The sequence below is a fragment of the Enhydra lutris genome, unplaced genomic scaffold (assembly GCF_002288905.1).
Source record: "Enhydra lutris kenyoni isolate GAN:26980312 unplaced genomic scaffold, ASM228890v2 scaffoldscaffold21, whole genome shotgun sequence".
NCBI lineage: Eukaryota > Metazoa > Chordata > Mammalia > Carnivora > Mustelidae > Enhydra > Enhydra lutris.
Genome location: NW_019154105.1, coordinates 13,231,493 through 13,248,368, shown reverse-complemented (window position 1 = coordinate 13,248,368; position 16,876 = coordinate 13,231,493). Strand labels below are relative to the sequence as shown.

The 16,876-nt window shown below is 38.8% G+C and overlaps 1 protein-coding gene across 2 annotated transcripts; it reads right to left on the bottom strand.

Moving 5' to 3' along the window:
• Positions 1-942: 942 nt before the first annotated feature.
• LOC111149281 (gonadotropin releasing hormone receptor) lies at positions 943-16,531 on the bottom strand. 2 transcript variants are annotated; one of them, XM_022506261.1, is made up of 3 exons: positions 16,016-16,531; positions 4,212-4,431; positions 943-1,187 (listed from the first exon to the last, which is right to left on the bottom strand). In XM_022506261.1, exons 1-3 carry the CDS (start codon positions 16,529-16,531, stop codon positions 943-945), a joined length of 981 nt encoding a protein of 326 aa, XP_022361969.1. The 2 variants fall into 2 exon arrangements, with proteins under 2 accessions (XP_022361969.1, XP_022361970.1); XM_022506262.1 differs by having other exon boundaries at positions 1,160-1,187; positions 4,212-4,303.
• Between the last annotated feature and the right edge of the window lie 345 nt (positions 16,532-16,876).

The window sequence follows — 16,876 nt, the reverse complement described above, 5'->3', positions numbered from 1 at the left end:
TTTTTCTCAGGGACTTCTGATTTTTCTGATTTTACTCACATTTTTCCAGATTAATCCCTATTTGAGATCTATCTTCTAGATAGAAAAAAAATCTCTCACATTAAAACAGAGGGAATATTATGTATAAAACATAATCAGTCTTTTCTTTATTGTATTTAAAAACAGTGTTATTACTCCAGTTAATTACCACGAACTCCACTGACCACAAAGCCTAGAGGAATGTTCTAATCCCTGTCCAAATGCTACTCCCTCTAGGCCTCCCCTTTCTAGGAGGGCATTTCTCACTGTTCCATGTAAAGATTGGGAGGAAGGGGAGCTACAGTGGAATGGATGGCGAGCTGCTTGCTGAATACTTCAAGCTTTTGAAATTAAAAAAAAAAAAAAATTAGATTCATTGCATTTTTTTTTTTTTTTTAAACCAGAGGAAGGAAGATGGATCTTATGGGCAGGGGAAATTCTTTCTGCTTAGATATTATTGTAGCATAAGATATAATTGCTGCTAAGCCCCTTGGGAAAAAACTCTCAAAGGCATGCCTTGGTTAAGGCTGTGTTGTGGTTTCTCAGCCTTACTTTTTGGAATCTCTTTGCCTTAGGCCGTGGCTGTTTTAAACCTATATACATTAATAGACAAGGAGAAAGTGATAAGAAACCTATGTAATGTGTTATAGGAGTCCAGAAAGGACAGATGTTAATTCAGAAGTTTGCGATTATGAGGGGATATTTTATTATTTTTCTTGAAATTTCTTTTTCTTTGTGTTTGTATTTTTTATTTGCATTTGAGTTTCTAACAATGTGATTTTGACAAGAAGAAGGATGTTAATATAAACGTGAACTCTGCTTTGTTTGTATGTACGTGTGCTGCCACCTTTGTGTTTATTATTCCCATTTGATGAAATTCACTACCTCGCTCTTCTTTATCTGATGTCCTACATAGTCTATCAATTACAGGGAGAAATATCCATATATAAGGGGATCAAAGCATGGATTTAAAAGAGCAAAGAGAAAGAAGAAGTGATTTACTGGATCTGACACCCTGTTTAACATTTCAGGATCAAACCAGTACCAAATTCCTAGGACATAGTAGGGAGTCCAGCAGACAGTAAATGAAGTGGCAAATGCAACCGTCATCTTTAGGGTCCTCAGTCGAGCTCTCGGTATATTATTCTTGGATTGATTCAGTTGTAGCTCTGTTAGATAGAGAAAAAAGTAGGTGTTTAAAGACCAGTTTTATTACAAAACCATAAAGGACAAAAAGGAAGAGTCACTAATTCAAACTAATTAGTGAAATAGGAATAAATTTCCAATATCCTTAATAATCGAAATAAAAAAAATTTTTTTTAAAAGATTATTTATTTATTTATTTGACAGACAGACATCACAAGTAGGCAGAGAGGCAGGCAGAGAGGGGGGCGGGGGGAAGCAGGCTCCCCGCTGAGCAGAGAGCCCGATGTGGAGCTCTATCCCAGGACTCTGGGATCATAACCTGAGCTGAAGGCAGAGGCTTTAACCCACTGAGCCACCCAGGTGCCCCAATAATCGAAATTTGTTTGAAAAGGATATGAATGTTCCAAGTTTTCCACTATGTCATATAATGAATAGAGAAGATTAAAGATGACAGTGCTCTTAAAAATAAGTTTCCACCAAACTAATCTGGATCTGAAATGTGTGCATACTCAAACTCTTAAAACACAAATTTCAGAGAATAGACTAAAGTTCAGCTGAATTGAATTATGTGTTTACATAGAACTATACTTACTATCTGAGTATCTCTGACAGTAAGGATGATGAAAATCACACGGGGATGAAAGGGTATTGCCCAAAGTTACCTTTCTCAACCATGTGCTTCTCTTTATGATATTCAAAACAATTTCCCTTTTCATATCAATAAGTCATTTAAAGTTCATGTGTATGTGTGCGTGTGGTGTGTGTATGGTGTTTGTGTGGAGCTCCTGTGTGTGGCATCTGTGTGGTGAGGTGTGTCTGTGTTTGTTACATATGTGATGTGTGTGGTATATGTGTGTGTGTGTGTGTGTGAATTCACTGGAGTTTAATGGAATTGCTGACTCTGACAGGCTGCTTGCGTGATGTTTAGCATGTAGTTCTTAACTGCAGTTTTAAAGCACCCAAAATCTATTCTTATGTTTCATAATCCAGAACTGCGATTTTTAGTTTATTTTTTAAAAAGATTTTATTTATTTATTTGAGAGGGAATGAGAGAGAGAGAGAGAGCATGAGAAGGGGGGTGTTGAGGGAGAAGCAGACTCCCTGCCAAGCAGGGAGCCTGATGTGGGACTCGATCCCAGGACTCCAGGATCATGACCTAAGCTGAATGCAGTCGCTTAACCAACTGAGCCACCCAGGCGCCCCCAGAACTGCTATTTTAAAATAAAAAATACCCTTCACATGCTGTATTTTTTCCTGAGGGAAACAGATCATGCTTTTCAGAAGTAGCCATTTTGCAACTTACTCATTGATCACAAAAGAGTGGAAATATGGAGGAAAACATTTACATGTGTGATATTTTAATTATAAAATTAATTTTTGACTAGAAATGTTACCATCAGTAATTTATTGAGTACAGATTAGTTGTAGATTTCTGTCATACAAATCTAATTATCATTTCCTATGTACCTTGTTCTTTTCACACGTTGTTTCATTTAATCCTCAATATCTGTAAACTTTAGTGACATAAGTAATAAAGCTATCAGTAGGAATGAACACATTTAAAAAAGTATCTTGGCTTAGCACAGGGGTTGAATCTGAAAAAATCTTGGATCTTCTGTAACATACGGTCCTTCCACCTCTTTTGAGATATCATCATATTTCCTTATTTTACTGTCTGTCTTCTTCTAGACTGTAGACTCCATGAAAGTGGGATAGTTACTGGGCTGTTTTATTCACCGTGGTATCTGTATCTATCACCATTTCCAGCAATATTGAGTAGTAATACATATTGTTTGAATAAGAAAAATATTAATTAACTAAATCTTAGTAATATTTATTGGTCTATTGGTCCTTGCCTCTGCTCGCTCTTTCTTTCTTTCTTTCTTTCTTTCTTTCTTTCTTTCTTTCTTTCTTTCTTTCTTTCTTTAAGATTTTGCTTATTTATTTGAGAGAGAGAACATGAGAAGGGAGAAGGTCAAAGGGAGAAGCAGACTTCCCAAGGAGCAGGGAGCCTCATGTGGGACTTGATCCCAGGACTCCAGGATCTTGACTTGAGCTAAAGGCAGTCACTTAACCAACTGAGCCACAGATGCCCTGCCTCCACTGTTTTTTTTCTCTGCTTCTGCCTTGGCTCACATTTTTCCAGATTAATCCCTATTTGAGATCTATCTTCTTATTCTCCGTATGTCCTTCTTAGACACCCCTTATCGAACTGAATTTCTCTGGGATAAGATTTTGAGGGCAAATGTTTTTGCAGTATATTTCTGAAGAAGTATCAAATATCATTTTGTGCCAGGAACTGCCCAAGTATCTGCTATAGAGCATTATTTCCTTGAGAAAATGTCTGCTGAGGGTAATCACACTACAATAATTAAGATGATTCTCTGTTAAGTTGTACCACGTATAACTTATGTGCCATGCCATTGGTAACATGTCTTCTGGATGTCATGCCAACATTGCCATGTTTACTTTGCAAAGTCCTACATTTTAGTTTGGGAGACTGCACCAGAGTATGGAAGCAAAAAAGGCACAACCACAGCTGTGAAGATTCAGATGAAAGAGCCAGTAACATATTCAACAGTATTTCACACACCAACACAGGCATGCACACCGGTGCACGGTTATGTTGTGTGGAAAGGGGATCTGAGTGAGAAGCGGAACAGCTTAACTTTAAGGAGTCTCTTGACTACCGTTTTAACGAGGTGTGCTTTGCTATATTCTAGAAATCTGGTGTTTGGTACAGTGTTGTGGTGGGCCCAGTGGGATCAATTTGCCGATGCTTATACTGGATAAAATGAGGTAATTGTTCTTTCATTTTTACTTTCATGATACAAATTTGGAACACTGGGAGATACCAAATTACCTCATCTGTAAATTGGGGATAATAAAAGTGTAATAAAAGTATCACCTTATGGAGTTACTGTGATTATTAAATACGCAAACTGCTTAGAATAGTATCTGGCACCTAGTAGGTGCCACTCTGCCCTGAAAATTGCCATTAAAAACCTGTTTATCCACAATTATTGCTGAATCCAAGGGATACGTACTGTGGGGATCCTGATGAAGGACCCGCGTCAGGGTGAAGATGATTTTTGCGTTGCAGATTAATGTGATGAGAAGAGGGATGAGGAATAGGCAGCTGAAGGTGAAGAAGTTATAAAAGGCTTGATGCCACCATTGCGGGAAACTGCAGTGTGTCACACACTGTGAGAAACCTTCTGTCTGTCCAGAGCTATCGGCTAAGTGGATCATCCCAAAGATGTATAGCTGTGAGGAAAGAAAAAAAAGTAGCAAATGGCGTTACTTTCTTTCACACAGTATTTGCATGTTCTCTTGAAAGCTTTCTTCCTTCTGCATTCTGCAGGCCTTTGAACGCATTGCCCAAAGCAACGGCTCAGCCCCTTGCTCTTACCCTTTCGGTGCTTTGGTGAACAGTTCTAAGTGGATCTTTACTTATATTTGGGTATATTGGGTAATGTGAATGGATCTATGGGATTTTGGATTTTTTGGAAATTATCTCAACCTAGCAGAACAATCACCAATCAAGGATTTAAACACCGTTTGTATTTCAATCTCAGATGCAATTATGCTGAGTAAAGTTTTTGCAAGTGATTTTTGTCTATCACTCTACGGCACCGCCCAAACCTGTGTCTAACAGTTAGAATGTGCCCCCCAAATTCATATTTAAATTTTATTTTTGAGACACTCAACTCCATTAAAATGGTCAAAAGACATGAATAGACCATTCATGAAAAAAGATATAGCAGTGCGCTTTGGCATGTGAAAAGATGTTCAACCTCATTTGTGATAAAGAAAATGCCAATTAAGGCTACACTGAAATGGCATTTTTCACTCTCAAGACAGGCAAAAATGAAAAATAGCAACACACTGTCATGGCCACGTTGTGGGGAAATAGATACTCTCCCACATTGCTAGTAGACATGGAAATTGGCACAACCCCTATGGAGAAGAATTTGGCAATAAGTAGCATAACTACGTCTGCATTTACCTTTGACCCAGCCATCTGACATCCAGGAATTTACTCTGAAGATACACTCCTACTTCCATTATATGAAAAATACACAGGCACAAGGTTATTCTTTGATGCATTGCTTTTAATTGAAAAATATTGAAAAGAGCTTAAATACCAATTCATACAACAGTAGCTGAATACAATCCGGTGGCCCGCACAATGGAGTTTGTACACCTGCACAAAAAGAGTAAGATCTCCATGTAGATTTCTGTGCACGTGTGCGTGTGTGCCTCTCTGTGTGTGTATTTTCTAGCTCCATCTGTCTGCTGAGAGCCTAGGAACAATGACTTCCTAGTGGCAATAAGCACATTCAGCACTCTTGTACCCAGATCTTGTTTACAAATACATTCTCTACCAAAAGGAACCAGAGCTCTTTGGAGAAGTGGGTGATTCCCAAGGCTGACCCAGGCAAACTACAATATGTGCTTAGAACAGCTTGTGCCGAAAATCCAGGAAGTACTAAAAGAATAGTGGAGCATGTCAGAAGAACTCTAGAGCCAGCTTGAAAGAAAATCTGGGACAGTGTAAGCATTGAAAACAAAACCACAAAACCAAAAAACAAAGCCCTCATAAAAAGGAATGATTAACTTGGATAAATTAAGGATCCACAAGTCCATGCTGATAATGGATTGCAAAACAGTAACAACAAAGAAATGGGGAGGGGGAAAACCTCTTTATTATTGTAGAAAACCAACTAATAAATGTATAAGGAATAATGAAAGTAGTGATTACCAAATGGTAATAATAAATGATTTAGTAAATGGATAGTAATGGATAGTAAAAACATGGGTAAAGTTTGAGGAAAGCAGGACTTACATAATTTCTAAGTATCTACCTGTAAGATACTTATTCATTTTGAAGAGTAAAATTAATAACTTGACAGTAGAGAAAGAACAAAATAATTAAATTGGCATTGCCAATAATGGGCCCAATGGACAGCAGCTGCTTCCTTATATAATGCTTTGAGAAGTTCTCACCATCACTTCTTTGGTATTTCTGTCTAAAGTGCATAACCTGCATCTAACCATGAGAAGACGTCAAACAAAATCAAATAGAGGGGCATTCTACAAAGTAAGTGGCCTGAGCTCTTCCGAAATATCAATGTTATAAAACACAAAGAGAGACTGGGGAATGGTTCCAACTGAAAGGAGGCTAGTGAGATGTGGCAGCTGAATCCAATATACAATCTTGGATTTTCTTTTGTTAAAATGTTAAAAGGGACGTCATTGGGACAGTTGGTGAGATAGGAATAAATTATATGGATTAAATAACAGGTTTTTGTTTTGTTTTTTTACCTTACTCAGTCTTTTTTATTGGAATTCTGCGTAAGATTTTGGTTGGAAATTTTTTTCCTATAGCTCACACAACCATAAATAACAGTATTTTTTCAGTGTTAATTTCCTGATTTTGATTTTTGTACTGTATGTGCCAGAAAAAACACATTGAAGTATTAAAAGGGACATCATGTGTGAATTTACTTTTAAATAATTCAGAAAAAAAATGCATATAGGAGATTAAACAAATAAACAGAGGCAGTAAAATGTTAATATTTGGGGAAGCTGAGGGAAAGGTATTCCAGAAATCTTTGTATGATTCTTGCAATCTTTCTTTAAATGTGAAATTATGTTTTTTTAAAAGATTTTATTTATTTATCTGACAGACAGAAATCACAGGTAGGCAGAAAGGAGGGCAGAGAGGGGAAGGGAAGCAGGCTCCCCGCTGAGCAGAGAGCCCAGATGCCAAAGGCAGAGGCTTTAACCCCCTGAGCCACCGATGCACGCCGAAATTATGTTTTTTTAAAACATTACAAATTACATAAACTATTAAAGAAATATTGCAAGTAGTTTTCAAAAACAAGTTCTAATAGACATTCACTCATTCTTTCCGCATTTATCAAGCATACTTCTTGTCCAGTCATTTCTAAGCTTTTCTACTGAGAAACTTCATTTTACTATATACATTATTAAAATGAGAAGAGTGCTCAAGCACTATAAAACTAATAGCAAGTAAATTCAAGCAAAAATGTTACAGGATTTTTAAAATTTTAAGGGAAAGGAGAGACAGTATTTATTTTTTAAACTTTTTGATTGAATTAATAAATTTTAATTTAATTAATTCCACAAGTCTAGGATTTCTTTCTTTTTTGAGGTATTGGAATGGGAGTGAAGTGTTCCTTAAAAAAAAAGAACACTTTTATTTACTCTCTTTGCTTGTACAGTAGAAAAATTTAATAAAATATAAATATAATAAACAATAAATAAAATATAGTAAACATAATATAGAATATAATGCTGTATCTTTTATTTTTTTAAAGATTTTTATTTATTTATTTGACAGACAGAGATTACAAGTAGGCAGAGGAGATAGGCAGAGAGAGAGGAGGAGCCAGCAGAGAGCCTGATGTGGGGCTCCATCCCAGGACCCTGGGACCATGACCTGAGCCGAAGGCAGAGGCTTTAACCCACTGAGCCATCCAGGCGCCCCGTATCTTTTTTTTTTCTTTTTTTTCTTTTTTTTTTTTTAAAGACTATTCATTCACTTGACAGACAGACAGACAGACCACAAGTAGGCAGAGAGGCAGGCAGAGGCAGGCAGAGAGAGGGGGAAGCAGGCTCCCCGCTGAGTGAAGAGCCCGATGCGGGGCTCTATCCCAGGACCCCGGGACCGTGACCTGGGCCGAAGGCAGAGGCCCTAACCCACTGAGCCACCCAGGCGCCCCTGTATCTTTTATTTTTAATCAAAATGTTGATTTTCAGTTTCAGATCTCTTTTCAAGGGCAAAATAGTATTTTAAAATTAATCCACTAGAGGGCGCCCAATGATCATATAATCAAATTTAAAAGTTCAGAAACCAAACACCTATTCAGCTAATTCTACTGTACAATCCAGACCGACTTTTCCACATCACAAAGTAACCATTTAAATTTTCCATACTTCTTTGCAACCTGAACTTATTTAAAGTTTAGTTTCGAATCTGGCCTAACAGATGTTGTGAGCTGGAGGGCTTTGGAGGGCTTACTTCACACAGAACCTGAAAATCTAGTATTTCTTTAAAACCTTAGCTACTTCTCTCCCCATCTGCCCAGTCACACTTGGACCCAGATGACCCAAGTTTGACTTTCTGTTCTGCGCTGCTCTGCCAAAATTTCACTTTAATATTTCATTTTTTTTAAAGATTTTATTTATTTATTTGACAGACAGAGATCACAAGTAGGCAGAGAGGCAGGCAGAGAGAGAGGAGGAAGCAGACTCCCCGTGGAGCAGAGAGCCCGATGGAGGGCTCGATCCCAGAACTCTGGGATCATGACCTGAGCCGAAGGCAGAGGCTTTAACCCACTGAGCCACCCAGGCGCCCCATAATATTTCATATTTTTAAGTCATAATGATGAAACTTTCAAAAAAATTACTTTGAAATAAAGTACTATGATTTGAGCTAATGGTTATCTTTGTTTAATAAATGCTTATTTTTAATTAATTTTTTTGGTTTTGAGAGAGAGAGAATGTGCATGGGGGGCAGGGGAAGGGCAGAGGGAGAGGAAGAGAGAATCTGAAGCAGACTCCCCACGCTGCGTGCAGAGCCCTTCATGAGGCTCGATCTCACGACCCTGAGATCATGACCTGAGCTGAAATCAAGCGTCCGACGCATAACCAACTGAGGCACCCAGGCACTCCAAATGCTTATTGTTAAAGCAGTTTCTTGGTCAAGAATTATAGTAGGTGCTCTCTGTCATGAAACATGAACCAGACATGTCCTGCTATCAGAGAATTTAAAATTAGGTGGAGGAGGTATAGCATGTAGGTGACACCGGCCACACAAGGTAGACTGTTGTAAGTTCTCAAAGAGTGTTAGGGTAACTCAGGTTCTTACTTGCCCATGGATAAGTTGAACCTAGCTTATTTGTGCTCCAAGGCCGTGTTCGTTGGAATGATTAATATAGGGATCCACTTTACTTCCAGTGTTTTGTTTTTTGTCCTTGGATTATAATTCTTTAATTTCTTAGTTTCTCCTTTCTCATCCTTGGTGCCAGTTCTCACCAATGTTTGCTTTATTTTGCCATAAACAAGAGCATCTGTTTTCCTTCTTGAAAGCCGTTGGCAGATGCTTCTTGGAGTATTGTTTTTGACCCTCACTTTACCCCAGACTAATTGCGTTATTACCTAATCCTTTCCAGCGGTGATTATCCTTAGGTGATGTGCTTCCTCATCTATAAAATGGAGACATTGATACTATTTACCGCTAGGAAATGTCAAGACAATTACTTGAGTTAATGCTTGCAAGGCACTTAGAATAATGCCTGGCACACAGCTTTGTGCAAGTTGAAACCATTACTATTGTAAAAATTGCAAGGCACACCATACAACTTGTAAATGTGTATCCAAGGCACACCACACAACTTGTAAATGTGTATCCATAGATATTTGTTTATATATTTACAAATGTTTACCATATATCTTTACCTGCTCGCTCTTAGCCATCTATTCTCAACTTAAGACTTTCCTGCCTTTTCTTTTTCTAGTCTCCTACAGGAAAAAAAAACCGAAATAGACGACATTGCATAGTGTGATATAGTGTAGTAGCTAAAAGCTCTGGGTATGGAGTCAACTGAATGGACTGACATCTGCACTTACTAGATGGTAATCTTGGGCTTTTTTTTTTTTTTTTTTTTTTTTAGATTTTATTTATTTGGCAGAGAGAGAGAGAGAGGGCGCACAAGCAGGGGGAGCAGCAGGCAGAGGGAGAAGCAGACAGAGGGAGACACAGGCTGAAGGAGAAGCAGGCTCCCTGCTGAGCAGAGAGCCTGATGCAGGACTTGATCCCAGGACCCTGGGATCATGATCTGAGCGGAAGGCAGATGCTTAATGACTGAGCCACCCAGGAGCCCCAGTCTTGGGCGTTTTATAGAATATTCTTAACCTTAGTTTCTGTATGAATGAAGATTATAACTGTATATAATATATAGGGTTTTGGGGAGCCTTACATGAGATAACGCATGCAAAAGGATTTAGCACAATTCCCAACACATAATTATGTATTCTCTAAATAATATTTATCACGATCATCATCATTATTGTTGTTATTTATTTATTTATGTATGTATGTTCATTGTTGTTATTAATGTTATTAGTATGCTACTTCTTTGTTCCAGTGTAATTCTTGGCGTATTGTATACCTGTGATGAGTATTGATTGGATTTAAGCTGCTTGTCACGTTCAGACGTACATTCTAGTCCGATCAAGTACATTCTGTGTGTCAAGGCAAGCCTCTATGCATCTTCAGATCATGTATCTTTACGCCAAAAACTAAAGGATGTCTCATATATCTTGCCTTCCAACCTAGGTTAGTGATAGAAGTTAAATGCTGTCAGCATGTAATGCTCCATATTAACACAGATGAACTAGGGGTATGAACTTCTGCAAGTGATTCTTGTGGTGAGAGATGACTGCCATTGGAAACCATGTGATTTTTGATTAGATAGGAACACACCTAATTCAAGAAATGTTTTCTCCTCAACGTGTACTTACCAGCCCAACGACACAGAGTCTGAAGGCAGAATTTCTTTCAGGTCATGTTGTTTCCTTCCCTTCCCTTCTTTTTTCTTTTCTCCCTCTTTCTTTCCCTCATTCTCTCTCACCCTTCCTTCTTTCCTTCCTTCTGACCTTGTTTTACTGTTACAAATAATACCTTCAAAACTTGAATTGTTGTGCTTTGACATATATAGCCTTCAGAATGAGTAGGGTAGCTTGGTAACTAGAGGTTGTTTGGCAAACCTGACTTATCAGTCAGAATGAATGCTATAATTTTGAGGAATTGGAAATAATCAATCTTCAGGTAAGCAATTCTCTTTGCTGTCTCTTGAAGAATCATTTAATATTCATACTTATATTTCCCTATTATTTTCCCTCCTGACTTCAAAAACTCTATTGTGAACAAAGGAATGAAAACAGGAGGAGAGGAAGGAATGAACATTAATGGAGTGTCTAAGCGTAAAGTCTTGTACTAGGTGATTTTATGTATCTTATTCTTTACAATTTATTCTTCACCACTATTCTTTTAAATTTAGTTAAGTAACTTACTCAGAGCCACAGAGATGGTAAGAGAGAGAGAGCATTAGGATTTAAAACTAACTTTATTTAAATCCAATACTCATACCGTTTCTATTATTTGCCTCCCAAGCTTTGCTGCGGGGAGATCTAAGGTCTTCAGAGACGGTGGGCAGGGCTAGTGAATGCCTCCTTATCCCTCTTCAGCAAGAACAGCTCCACTTATATGTTTCATGTATTTGTTGGGGCTCCAGATAGAATTTGGGTTTTTAAAAAATTCCATTACTAGGAAAAAGTTTGAAAGTTCAGCTATGCAATGCTGAAACTTCTGAAAATATATCCTCATAGAATTACTCAGTAAGAGATGATCAATCTATGCACCAGAGGATGATGATTAAAGTCATCCTTTCAATGGGAATTAGCCGCTAAGGATGCACCTTTGTCAGTGGGCTTATCTGGAGACCATGGCGAAGCATGAGGCTGACTTGGGATGTGTCACAGTCTAGAAATAAAAAGCCCTTTCAATCTCTCATCTTTCCCATTAAATATGTGTAACATTAGTCATGGGGTTAAAACCTCTTTATTCAGAGAGATAGCAGAGAGTTCTAATAAAAAAAAAAAAACAACTGGACTTAATAAAAAGACATGAGTCCAACAGCCCAAGTGACATTGGGAAAGTCAATGAACCCCTTCAGACCAGTCATTTTTGAACTGAAGATTTTTTTTAAAGATTTTATTTATTTGTCAGAGAGAGGGAGAGAGAGCACAAGCAGGCAGAGTGGCAGGCAGAGGGGGAAGCAGGCTCCCCACTGAGCAAGGAGGCTGATGTGGGACTGGATCTCAGGACCTTGAGATCATGACCAGAGCTGAAGGCAGAAGCTCAACTGCCTGAGCCACCCGGGCACCCCTGACTGCAAACTGTAGCCATCAGTTAGTTGCAATCAACATTAGAAAATGAAATGAAACAGAGTTGAATTTTCATGAAAATTCTTCTCAGGTATAGGTGTGTGAGAGACAGACAGACAAAATCTCTGTGTGGTATGTACTTCTTACTTTGGGTTACTGCCGGAAAGATTGGCACACTATTGCTCTCAAAGGTACTCTTTTTGCTTTCTCTGATATACCGGATGGAGATAATAACATGGCTGTTACATACTGCATAGGATGAGGAAACTTTTCAGGAAACTTCAGTAAAGTCCTTTATAAATATAATCTGCTGCTGAAAGTGAGGATGAGTCATGGGTTTCACCATGAAATAGTGCTGTCATTTCTGTGGCCCAGATGCACATAACTCTCTCAGGAAGAGTAATGTGTTTGAGGTCAGGCTATTAGATGAATATCCTAAACAATTCAAAATAACTTCTTATTTTTTCTTACTACATCAAGATAGATAAGTATTTGACATTATCTTTCTATTATTGCTTTGATATACTTAGATGAAAATAACTGAATTAATAAAGCAATTTATTTTTTATAGCCTCTGGGACAGTCCTTTAAAGGAGACTGACATTATTGGTTTGCATTTCAGATAGTATCACAAATTGACGTATTTCTTTTCTTTTCTTAAAAAAAATATTTACTTATTTTAGAGAGAGAGAGTGCAAGAGATAGTGTGCACTGTCACAGGAGGGCGGGGGCCGGGGCTGGGAGCAGAGGGAAAGGGAGAGGATCCTCAAGCAGACTCCCTGTAGAGCACAGAATGACGAAGGGGGGCTTGATCCCATGACCCTGAGATCACCACCAGAGCTGAAATTAAGAGTTGAACATTCAACCAATTTAGCCCCTCAAACTGACCTATTTCTACTTCTGTTTTGACTTTCGTCAGTATCCCAACTTACCAACTAACTACTTTCCAAATACCTGTACTTATACAATGACCTTATATTGGTAACATTATGTCCCAGAGCAAATGTTTTTGGCTCTTTGAGAGCCTGCCTTCTCTCCCCCTTCAAACAAACAAAGAAATGAAGAGGCTGGCAAACACTCCATTTCTCAACCCACCTGCCTATTTCAATGGTTTTACTGTTAAAACTCCTTGTCTAAAAATATTGGAGCTGTAGTTTACACCCTCTGGCTATTAACTCCCTAAATCCAACTTGTTTCCAAGCTTTGTTTTTTGTTTGAAATTCCCTCTTACAATCAGTTCTCTCTGAGACTACCCTAGCCACCAACATAATCACCTCATGGCCAGAAAAGCTGGAAAAGGTTTCTCTGTCTCTTGCATCTGTTTGGGTCTATGTGAATTTTCTTCAAGTATTTTTCTTAAAAAATCACTTTATTTCTTGCCTAGGACTCACGAAGGATTAATGGTTCCCACATTTATTTCAGAATTTCCCCGGTTATCACTGTCTTCCTTAACACGGGTCCATCATACTCATTTACTGACTCCCTCATCCAAGCTTTTTGTTTAAGGAGAAGGTGAAGGATTTACTTGATCTGAAGAGAAATCACATTATCCAAACATTTTAAATTTCTATTTTTGCTAGTAATCTTATTAGGTACCGTGAATATTAATTAAGTTGAACATAACAGAGGCTCGATCACTTAAGAGTGTATGCCTTAATGGCAGTGACCAGGAAATACATAAGCATGATGTTTTATGACAGATAGTTCACTACGAGGTGGAAGAAAAGGGAGCAACCACCAAATCTGATTTCCTGCTAGTCCTACCTCTCAATCTGTTGTTTCAGTCAGACAAGTCTCCTGTGAAAATTAATCACACTTTCCAACCCTTCCTGAAAATATATGTGATCTTTGACTTGTTTTTTTCATCCAAATACCATCCATTTAAAAATTTTCAACTTATCCTATCTTTAGCCTTAAAACATTCCTTTCCCATTTCAACTCTTATTCATCTCTCCTTCTTCTTACAGTTGTAATAGATTTTTAAAAAAAGACTTTATTATTAATTTGACAGAGACATAGCAAGAGAAGGAACACAAGTGGGGAGAGTGGGAGAGGGAGACGCAGGCTTCCCACAGAGCCAGGAGCCCATTGTGGGGCTGGATGCAGGGCTGGATGTGAGCCTGGATGTGGGGCTGCATGTGGGGCTTGATCCCAGGACTCTGAGATCATGACCTGAGCCAAAGGCAGCCGCTTAACCGACTGAGCCGCCCAGGCACCCTGTACTTGTAATAGGTTTTAAAAGTGTTTCATATAGGGGCGCCTGGGTGGCTCAGTTGTTGAGCAGCTGCCTTCAGCCCAGGTCCTGAATCGGGCTCCCTGCTTGGCAGGGAGTCTGCTTCTCCTTCTCCCTCTGTCTGTTGCTCCTCCTGTTTGTGCTCTCTCTCAGTCTCTCTCGGTCAAATGAATAAGTAAAATCTTTTTAAAAAAAGTATTTAGTATATAGTTGTATTAGTTTTATATAAGTTTTGTCTCCACAATTGAATTACACTTTTTTTGAGGGCTATTTCTTTGTTTCATCAGCATCAGACTCAGTGTGAAGAGCCTAACTTACTTATCTTCCCTAAGAAAACCAATAAATAAGTAGTACTCTTTCTTTAAAGAAACAAAATGGAAAACTTCAGGCATAACATCATTTGGAGAGAAACATTTACTAAGCCTATTATTAGATATTTAGTCACCGTGAGAATCATTGTAATATACTTTTCTCCAGGCAGATCGAAACATTTTAGCTTTTCCCATTTTTCCTGCCATAAAATACATCCTAATTAAATTGATCTAGTATCCAGAAATGATGAGTTAAGTGAGAAATTGGTAGGAAAATTTGGTTATCCAACTTTCTAGTGTTTTGCTGTGTTTAGTGAGTTCTGCAGGGCAGGAAGTTTTGTTTGTTTGTTGTCTTTTTTTTTTAAACCACCTGGCTCATAGTAGAATGTCTAGATCACTTCCATTTGTAGAGGCTGGTTTTTGGAACATCCTGGTTAACTTGGATGTCACTACTTAACATATCCTTGTACCCTAGGTTCATCATCACACAGTGCCTTTACAAGCATACAGATAACTTCTTTATCTGTTATTAAAGGATCTTTGCTCTCTGTAAGAATGTGTCCTTTTCTTTGGAGATACGACTGCTGAAAAAGGCTGATTCTGCAGGTCATCAGGTTGCCTCTGATGAGGACAATCTGGAGCAGTATCTGGTGTCTACACCAGCAATCCTGATGTTGCTGTCAACCTGTTGCAGTCTAGCCTACCTCCAGATAAGCTCAAGTAAATCTCAGAGAAATATTCAGATTTCAAAAGTCCACGATTTCCCACTATTCCGCCCAGCTGCAAACTGAGGAGCAACATGCTAGTTAAAGAATAATTCTAAGTTGCAACAGTAACAGAGTCGTTTCCACTTAAGACGTCCCAAATGAGACAAGTTATGAACACGTAATACCTATGCAAATTTCACAGTTCCTCAAGATTCTCTCCATTTACCATATCAAACAGAGTGAATGGAAAACTAGATGAAAGAATAAGATGGGGGGTGAGGCCAAATTTGACAATAGCTACATTTTTTGAGGAGCATTTACTACATACCAGAGCTCATGCTAGACACTTTAATGCATTGTTCATTTAATCTTCACGAAAGCTGCATAAAGTAGGCGTTACCTCCATTTTATAGGTGAAGGAACTGAAACTCAGGGAAGTTAAAAGATGTGCCCAAGGTAACAGAGCCAGGATTAAACTCCACTCTCTGATTCCCCGAGTCAAAGCTTTCAAAGACAAATACAATGCTGCTTTTGACTTGCGATCATAAAAATGCAGCACTCGAGTTTGGATAGGGAATCTGTGATTGCCATATCCTAAATAGTTCACGTTAGTGGTTTACCTGTGGTCCAGCAAAGATACCACTGAGGAGCCAGGCCAAGCCAATCATGGACTGTCCAATGCCATTGCTTTTCATAGCTAGAGGCCTCGTGATGGCCAGGGAGCGGTCCACGCTTATCGCTACCATCATGAAGGCTGGGGCATACATGGAGAAAAGCTTCAGGTAGCTGAGGACTTTGCACAGGAACTCTCCAGCATACCATTGCACCGTAATGTTCCACATTCCGTCCAGCGGCATGACAATCAGAGTCTCCAACAGGTTGGCTAAGGTCAGATGTTTTAAAAGCACCTTCATTCTCGAGAGCTTTCTCCCTTTCTCTTTCTTTTGAGTCCACTTCTGAAGTTTCAACAGGAAAGAAGCATTAAAAGTTGTAGAGAGTAGAAAAAGAAAGAAAGTAACTGTCACCCGGATCTTTCCAGATGAGGTCAGGGTGGGGAGGTTGCTCTGCACCAGCGGGTTGCTGCTGTTCACCGCTGAGCAGTGATTTTGATTCTGCTCAGGAGAGGCGCTCGCCATGTTTCCTGACTGACCTAGAGCTTCAAGACTTGGGTTTCTGGCCCTTGTGATGTTTTGTCATAATCTAGCCCAAAGCTCCGTTTTATTTCTGCCTTCTTTGAATGGAAACGTCACAGGTTTAGATTTATGTCAAATGTTGTCCCTGAGCTACTTTATGTTTCATGGAAAAGATCAAGGTGAACTTGTTTGGCGGGCTAATAATCCAACAGAGTGCTAAAACAGAGCATGTGGGACACATTCTGAGGGCCAAATGTAACTGTAGTACCACAGCAGATGGCCTGGTTTTCACAACAATTTTCCCAAGTACAGAAGGACACTTGAGGTTTAATTCTGAATTTAAAATTC

What these genes read in the sequence shown, in the direction of transcription:
- LOC111149281 (XM_022506261.1), bottom strand. Translation starts at nt 16,531, where the DNA reads ATGGCGAGCGCCTCTCCTGAGCAGAATCAAAATCACTGCTCAGCGGTG. An exon ending in GTATCTTTGCTGGACCACAG is followed by an intron (nt 4,432 to 16,015) that starts GTAAACCACTAA and finishes CTTTCCTCACAG; the next exon opens with CTATACATCTTTGGGATGAT. An exon ending in CCTTCATCAGGATCCCCACA is followed by an intron (nt 1,188 to 4,211) that starts GTACGTATCCCT and finishes TCTATCTAACAG; the next exon opens with AGCTACAACTGAATCAATCC.